General features: G+C 38.2%; 1 protein-coding gene across 4 annotated transcripts in view; it reads left to right on the plus strand.

Annotated features, from left to right (window-relative positions):
* GPATCH2L (G-patch domain containing 2 like) overlaps positions 1 to 8,530 on the plus strand; it is a 78,168-nt gene extending 69,638 nt beyond the window's left edge. For all 4 annotated transcript variants that reach the window (XM_040477783.1, XM_040477784.1, XM_040477786.1 and 1 more), the window contains one exon: positions 7,477 to 8,530. In XM_040477783.1, the coding sequence (XP_040333717.1) occupies positions 7,477 to 7,688 (212 nt within the window). In that variant the 3' untranslated portion in view covers positions 7,689 to 8,530. The remainder of the gene's footprint in view (positions 1 to 7,476) is intronic.
* Positions 8,531 to 8,837: the final 307 nt, after the last annotated feature.

Below are 8,837 nucleotides of genomic sequence, written 5' to 3' on the forward strand. Positions count from 1 at the left end.
AAATAATAAAGGTAATAAATTAATGAAATAGAAAAAAGTATATAAGAAAGTCAACAAATCTAGAGCTGGGTTTTTTGAAAAGACTAATAAAATTGGTAAATTGCTAGCAAGGAAAAAAAAAAACCACTGCTAGACTAAGAAAATGAGAAAAAAGGTACAAATTAACAATGCTATTAAGTAGATATTATGAAGAACTTTATACCAATAAATCTGAAAATCTACATGAAATGAAATTTCTATGAAATTACAGTTTATCAACTGAAAAGGAAACAAAGTCTGAATGTTTTATAGCTAAGAAATTGAATCTGTACCTAAAAATTTTCAGGTGTAGATTTCTTTACTAAATTTCTAAGCATTTTAAAGGAATTAAACTGATCTTACACAGACTCTTTCAAATCAGAGAAAGAAAAAAACAATTCCCAGCTCATTTTGAGACCACCATAATTTTAATACCAAAGGATGACAAGTACATTATAAGAAGTAAAAATTATGGACCAATATCTCTCATGAACATACGTACAAATATCCTAAACAGAATCTTAGTAAGTAGAGTCCAATGATATAATTCATTTCAGTAATATAATGTTGGCTTAATATTACAAAATCAAGCAGTATTTTCAAGTGGTCCTGGGACAACTGAATATCCACATGCAAGAAGGTAAAGTTGGATTTCTTCATACTCCATATGCAAAAATTAATTCAAAATGGATCAAAAACCTAAATGTAAGAGTTAAAATATAAAACTATTAGAAGGAAATACAAGTATAAATCTTCATGATCTTTCATTCGACAGTGATTTCTTACATATGACACCAAAATCACAAGGAACCAAATAAAAATGGATAAGCTGGACTTCATTAAAAATTTAAACTTTTGTGCTTCAAAAGACAATAACACAAAGAAAATACAACCTACAGAGTAGGAGAAAATATTTGTAGCTCCTATAACTGATAAGTGTCTAGTATCCAGAATAGATGAATTTTTCTTACAACTAAATAAAAAGGCCAACAGAACAACTAAAAAAATAGGCAAAAGGATTTGAATAAACATTTTTCCAAAGAAGAGACACAGGTAGCCGATAAGCACATAAAAAAATGTTTAACATCATTACTCATTACAGAAGTGCAAATCAAAATCACAATGAGATACTACCTCACACCCGCAAGGAAGACAATAATAATTTAAAAAAAAAAAATGCAGGGATGCTTGGCTGGCTGGGTTGGTGGAGCATGTGACTCTTGATCTCAGGATTGTAAATTTGAGTCCCACACTGGGTGTAGAGATTTCTTTTTTAAAAAATCCTTTAAAAAATATAGATAATAACAAGTGATGATAAGGATGTGGAGAAATTGGAACTTTCATAAATTGCTGGTGGGAATGTAAAATGGTGTAGCCACTTTGGAAAACAGTTTGACAGTTCCTCAAAAAGTTAAGTGCAGTTTACTATATGACCCAGAAATCTTACTCCCTGTATTCATAGCAGCATTATTCATAATAGCCAAAAAGTGGAAACAACTCAAATGTCCAACTAATGAATTGGTCAACAAAATGTGTTATATCCATATGACAGTACCATTCAACCGTGAAAAGGAATGAAGTACTGATTCATGCTACATGGATGAACCTTAAGGATATTATGCTAAGTGAAAGAAGTCTGACACTAAAGCATATTATATGATATGATTCCACTTATATGATTATATGATTCCACTTATAAGTGAAATGTCCAGAATAGGCAAAATTTATGTAGACAGAAAGTGGATTCGTGGCTTCCAGAGACTGGGGGAAGAGGGTAATGGGGAATGACTGCCAATGGGTATGGAGTTTCTGGGAATGATTAAAATGTTCTGGAATTAGATACTGGTGACAGTTGCACAGCTTTATGAATATACTGAAGACCACTGAATTGCACACTTTAAAAGGATGAACATTATGGTATATGAATTATATCTCAATTTAAAATCAGCGTATTTGGGGCGCCTGGGTGGCGCAGTCGGTTAAGCGTCCGACTTCAGCCAGGTCACGATCTCGCGGTCCGGGAGTTCGAGCCCCGCGTCGGGCTCTGGGCTGATGGCTCAGAGCCTGGAGCCTGTTTCCGATTCTGTGTCTCCCTCTCTCTCTGCCCCTCCCCCGTTCATGCTCTGTCTCTCTCTATCCCAAAAATAAATAAACGTTGAAAAAAAAAATTTTAAAATCAGCGTATTTAACCAAATTAGCATCATAAAGGAGAAAAAGAATGAGATCACCTCAATAGAATGATGTAGAAAAAGCATTTAATAAAATCAAATAATTATTCATGATATATACTCAACACACTAGGACTAGAAGGAAATGTTCTTAAACTGGTAAAGATCATCTATAAAATATCATAGTTAGTAGCAAAATGTTGAAAGCTTTCTCCCTGAGATTAGGAATACCTGCTGGGGCACCTCTCTGGCTAAATTGGTGGAGCATGCAACTCTTGATCTCAGGGTCATAGATTCGAGCCCCATGTTGGATGCAGAGATTACTTAAAAATAATAAAATCTTAAAAAAAAAAAGGAATACCTTCTAATAGTACTTATATTCAATATTGTGCTGGAGATTGTAACTGTTGTAATAAGGCAAGAAAAAAGGTTATAAAGACTGAAAAGGAAGAGATAAACTGTGTATTCACAGATGATATGATTGTTTATGTAGAAAATCCTAAAGAATCTGTGGCTTAGCAGGATTACTACAAATACAGTGGTGCCTGGGTGGCTCAGTCAGTTAAGCATCTATTTTGGCTCAGGTCATGATCTCACGGTTGTGAGATCAAGCCTACATGGGGCATGGAACTTGCTTGGGATTCTCTCTCTCCCTCTCTCTGCTTCTCTCTCTCTCTCAAATAAATAAATAAACGTAAAAAAATACAAATATATCCGAGTCCCTGGATTCATGGTGTGTGTGTGTGTATCTCACTATATATGTACTATATTACTATATCCTGTAACTACTATGAACAGAATATGAGTAAACAATAAGTAGAAAGTGAAATTTTAAAACACCATTTACAATGACATTAAAGATATAAAATACCTGAGAATATATCCGATGAAAGATGTGCAAGGTCTTTACAGAGAAAACATTATTAAAAGAAAATTTAAAAGACCTACATAAATGGAGAGATTTGCTGTGTTCATGAATTGAAAATCTCAAATGTCGGTTCTTACCAAATTAGTCTATAGAAGGAATGCAGTTCCAGTAAAAACCACAGCAGTTTGGGTTTTGGGAGGAGGGTAGGGGTTGGAATTAAGTTAATTGTGAAATTTACATGAAAATAGTAAAGACGAGGGTGCCTGGCTGGCTCAGTCTGTAGAGCATGTGACTCTTGATATTGGGGTCATGAGTTCAAGTCCCACGTTGGCCATAGAGATTACTTAAAAAAGAAAAAAGAATATGTTAAAAGCCCAAGAATAGAGCAGATGTTCTTGAAGGAGTAAAGCTCCTTCAAAGACTTAACACCACTAGGTATCAAGACTTCTTATAAAGCTATAGTACTATGTGGTATTATCAGTGCACATATTGACAAATACACCAATGGCACAAAATAGACTGGAAGCAGATCCACACGCATACAGTCACTTGGCTAAAAACAAAGGTGGCTATATTGTGCAGTAAAGAATAGACGACCTTTTCAATAAATAGTGCTTACTCAGTTGGATATTCATTTGTGGTATAAATATGGATCCCTATTTTCACTACTTAAAACCAACTCCATAAAGATTACATCATAAAGGTGAAAGGGTAAAAACGACAAAACTAACAGGAAAAAAAAAAAGAAAGAAAATATCGTATCTCCAGTGCCTTGAAGTGGGGTAAGATTTCTTAAAATATAAAAAATATTACCTAGAAAGTTAAAAATTGATGCATTGGATTACATTAAAGTCAAAAGACCCCACTGAGAGTAAAAAAGCCAGCCACAGGGTAGGAGATTATATCTGCAATACAAATATCTGACAAAGGACTTGCATCCAGAACCTTTTTTAAAAAAAAAAATTATTTAAATTCAAGGTAGTTAACATACAGTGTAGTATTGGTTTTAGGAGTAGAACCTGGTGATTCATCACTTACGAATGACACCTAGCACTCATCCCAACAAGTGCCCTCCTTAATACCCATCACACATCTAGTCCTTTCCCCCACTCCCCTCCCCTCTAGCAACCCTCGGTTTGTTCTCTGTATTTAAGAGTCTCTTATGGTTTGCCTCCCTCTCTGTTTTTATCTTATTTTTCCTTCCCTTCCCCTATGGTCATTTATTTCGTTTCTTAGATTCCACATATGAATGAAATCACATATTTGTCTTTCTCTGATTGACTTATTTCTCTTAGCATAATATACTCTGGTTCCATCCATGTTGTTACAAATGGCAAGATTTCATTCTTTTTGATCACGGATAATATTCCACTCATTGTATGTATATAGAATGTAGAATATATTATACACCACATCTTCTTTATCCGTTCATCAGTCCGTGGACATTTGGACTCTTTCCATACTTTGGCTATTGATGAGAGTGCTGCTATAAACACTGGGGTGCTTATGTTTCTTTAAATCAGCATTTTTGCATCCTGTGGATAAATAGTAGTGCAATTGCTGGGTCGTAGAGTAACTCTATTTTTAAAAAAATTTTGAGGAATGTCCATACTCTTTTCCAGAGTGGCTGCACCAGTTGCATTCCCACCAGCAGTGCAAAAGGGTTCCCCTTTCTCTGCATCCTCACCAACATCTGTTGTGTCCTGAGTTACTAATTTTAGCCATTCTGGAAGGTATGAGGTGGTATCTCATTGTGGTTTTGATTTGTATTTCTCTGATGATGAGTGATGTGGAGCATCTTTTCATGTGTCTGTTATCCATGTGGATGTCTTCTTTGGAGAAGTGTCTATTCATGTCTTCTGCCCATTTCTTCACTGGATTATTTGCTTTTTGGGTGTTGAGTTTGATAAGTTCTTTATAGACTTTGGATACTGACCTTTTATCTGATGTGTCATCTGCAAATGTCTTCTCCCATATGGAGCGTTGCCTGTCAGTTTTGTTGGTTGTTTCCTTCACTGTGCAGAAGCTTTTTGTCTCGATGAGGTCCCAATAGCTCATTTTTGCTTTTGTTTCCCTTGCCTCTGGAGACATGTCTGGTAACAAGTTGCTGCAGCTGAGGTCAAAGAGGTTGTTGTCTGTTTTCTCCTGTAGGATTTTGATGGTTTCCTGTCTCACATTTAGGTCTTTCATCCATTTTGAATTTATTTTTGTGTATGGTGTAAGAAAGCAGTCCAGTTTCATTCTTCTGCATGTCGCTGTCCAGTTTCCCAGCACCATTTGCTGAAGAGACTGTATTTTTTTTCCCATTGGATATCCTTTCCTGCTTTGTTGAAGATTAGTTGGCCATACATTTGTGGGTCTATTTCTGGGTTCTCTATTCTGTTCCATTGATCTGAGTGTCTGTTCTTCTGCCAGTACCATACTGTCTTGATGATTACAGCTTTGTAATGCAGCTTGAAGTCTGGAACTGTGATGCCTCCAGCTTTGGTTTTCTTTTTCAACATTACTTCGGCTATATTCAGAGTCTTTTGTGGTTCCATACAAATTTTAGGATTGTTTGTTCTAGCTCTGTGAAGAATGGTGGTGTAATTTTGATGGGGATTGCACTGATTACTTTGGGTTAATAAAGATTTTTTAACAATATCTGTTTTTCCAATCCATGAGCATGGACTATTTCTCCATTTGTTTGTGTCTTCTTCAATTTCTTTCATAAGCTTTCTATAATTTTTAGCATACAGATCTTTTACCTCTTTGGTTAGATTTATTTCTAGGTATATTATGGTTTTGGGTGCAGTTGTAAATGGGATTGATTCCTTGATTTCTCTTTCTACTGCTTCATTGCTGATGTATAGAAATGCAGCTGATTCTGTACATTGATTTTACATCCTGCAACTTTGCTGAATTCATGGATCAAGTTCTAGCAGGTTTTCGATGGGATCTTTTGTGTTTTTCAGGTAGCAGTTTTAAAAATAGATTCTGTGGTGTTTCATGTTGATTCACATATCACAAATTAACGTGATACACCACAGAATCTATTTTTAAAGCTGCTACAAATCAGTTAAAGCAAACAGATATTCCAACTGAATAATGGGCAAATGACTTGGATAAAGCATCACAAAAGATATCTCAATGGCCAATAAATGTATGGAAATGTACTAAATATCATTAGTCATTCATGAAATGCAAATTAAAACCCCAATGCTATACCATTACACACTGAACAGAATGGCTGAAATTAAAAAGATTGACAACATTGAGTACTGGTAAGGATGTGGACCAGCAGGCACTCCCTGAAGCCTGGCAAACCGCCTTGGAAAGTTATTTAACAATATCCATTAAAGCTGAACAGATGCAAACCCAACCACCTAGCAATTTAACTTTTAGGTATATATTCAGTAGACATGTAAACATAAGTGCACCCAAATACATGCACATAGCAGCTGTATTCATAGCAACCCAAACTAAAAATACACAAACAGCCATCAACAGAATGAATTCATAAATTGTGACGTCTTCACACAATGGAATGCTATATAGAAATGAGGCTTAACAAACCACATGCAGCAACATGGATGAATCTCAGAAACATAATGTTGAGCAAATCAGCCAATGCGTGAGAACATGTTGTATCATTCCATTTATATGAGGTTAAGAACAAGCAAAATAAAATTCTCTGCTAGAAATCGGGAGTGTGCTTGCCAGGAGGTGTGAGTGATAACTGAAGGAGACAGAGGGCCTCTGGAAGTTTTGGTAATGTTCTTGCCTTTGTTGAGTGGGTGTGTTCTCTTTGTGAAGACTCACTGAGATGTACATTTGTGACTGTGCACTTCTCTGGAAGTATATTGTGTTCTATAAAAACACAAAGCAAGCAAACAAAAATATATGTGAGGGGCGCCTGGGTGGCTCAGTCGGTTGAGCGACCGACTTTGGCTCGGGTCATGATCTCACGGTTTGTGAGTTTGAGCCCTGCGTCAGGTTCTGTGCTGACAGCTCAGTGCCTGGAGCCTGCTTCGGATTCTGTGTCTCCCTCTCTCTCTGCCCCTCCCCCACTCATGCTCTGTCTCTCTCTGTCTCAGAAATAAATAAACATTAAAAAAAATTTTTAAAAATGTATGTGAGCATAGATAGGTAAGTGTTTTTGAGTAGATGAGGGGGATGTATAGAACCCATCTCCCCATCAAGCTCAGGACCTGGGCAGGAAGTACTAGACAGAGGCCCTTGCTCCTGAGCTGTCTGAGGGGTCCTCCCTCCCCGCAGTTTGGAGATCCTTGAGACCTCCGGGCATTTCCTTTCAGAATCAGCCATGGAACCCTATGTATTTTGCCATTGTTTCAAAAGGAACTTCCACAGCCATGCTGGAGTCCTGCCCCTGAGTATTCTGACCAGCATCTGTTCTGATTAGGATAATGTCTCTTCCTACAGGATATCCCTGGTTTGGGACTAAACGACAGCCTGCAGATGTCTTCAGCACCCCTCTCCACAAACTGAAAGGTCCTGAGCACTTGTCCATATGGACTAGAGCAAACAGCCCAGGCTGCACAGAAGTGATGTCGACGGAGCCCCAGAGTCTAGGGGAAAAGGACTCAGGCACAAGTGACTGTGACCAGCTGAGGGGGGTAGAACCCAAGGCATGAAGCAGATCCCCTGTGGGGAGAAGAATCCAGGGTTGTGTAGAGGAACTGCCTGAAGACTATTCTAGGATGTTCATGTACCACCGTCTGGCTGGTAGCATTGTTTACAGGTCATTTCTGAAATAAGTAACAAAATTAATCATGTCCCTGCTAGGACACAAGCTTTTATTCCAAGGTATTAAAAAAGTAGCTCATGTTTGTAACACATACAATCCTATATATATAGCAATGCATACGAAAAGCATACTGCTGTAACTCTAGTTATCCACATGGTGTAGGTATGCAAAAGATGAGCTGCTCCATTCTTGCTACAAGCAGAAAGCAGACCCTCAGTCCTGCCCCTCCAGTCTGCACCACAGGGACCCAACACGGAGTCTGAGAGCTGGAAAGCCCACTGGAGATCAGCCGGTCCGGCCTCCCTCAGGCAGAGGGCTCAGCCCACGATTCTCAGCCCCAGGGAGTAAGGTAGGTGGAAAAAAAATCTATTCACTTCTCCTGGGGTAACTCCTACGTGAAGGGGAAAAATAGCAATAGATAATCCTAGAGCTTTCCAGGGGCATCGCTCCTTTGTGGGTCTGTGGGGCTGCATGCAATACTGAGGAGGTTAAATGCTAATCAAATGCCCATTCTGGAACCAAAAGGTGAATATAGCTCTAGGTACCAGGATATTACTGGTTTGCACCCCCACTTCAAAGACAATAAAGTAGTATTGCTTTAACTTCACCCTGAGACCCCAGAGGGAACCAGAATTCTCCTTTCTGTTAGATCCGAGATCCTCAAGCATTTTGTTTCAAATGTTGGGTTCCTTCTGGGGAGGGAGGAACATAAACACTTTTGGTGTTTGATTTGTGTGTGTGTGTGTGTGTGTGTGTGTGTGTGTGTGTGTGTGTGTGTACACAAAGAAAGGTTGCTTCTTGCCTCTCACCTCCCTGCAATACAAGTCTTTGCCTCTTTCTCTGAACTTGTAACTTTCAGCATTGTGCCAGGGGGCATGCAGTTTCTAGGTTGTCGGTTTTCCAAGGTCATCCTTTGAGATTAGCTGACTGCTGGATGCATCAGTAATAAGTCAGACAAGGGTTTCTTAGACTGACTTAGTAGGCTCTTCCCCTCTGATCTGAACCTGCTAAGGAGTCTCTGTGCATCCTGTAGCCT

This window comes from Herpailurus yagouaroundi, unplaced genomic scaffold (genome assembly GCF_014898765.1).
Source record: "Herpailurus yagouaroundi ecotype Mexico unplaced genomic scaffold, PumYag 141, whole genome shotgun sequence".
Classification (NCBI taxonomy): Eukaryota; Metazoa; Chordata; class Mammalia; order Carnivora; family Felidae; genus Herpailurus; species Herpailurus yagouaroundi.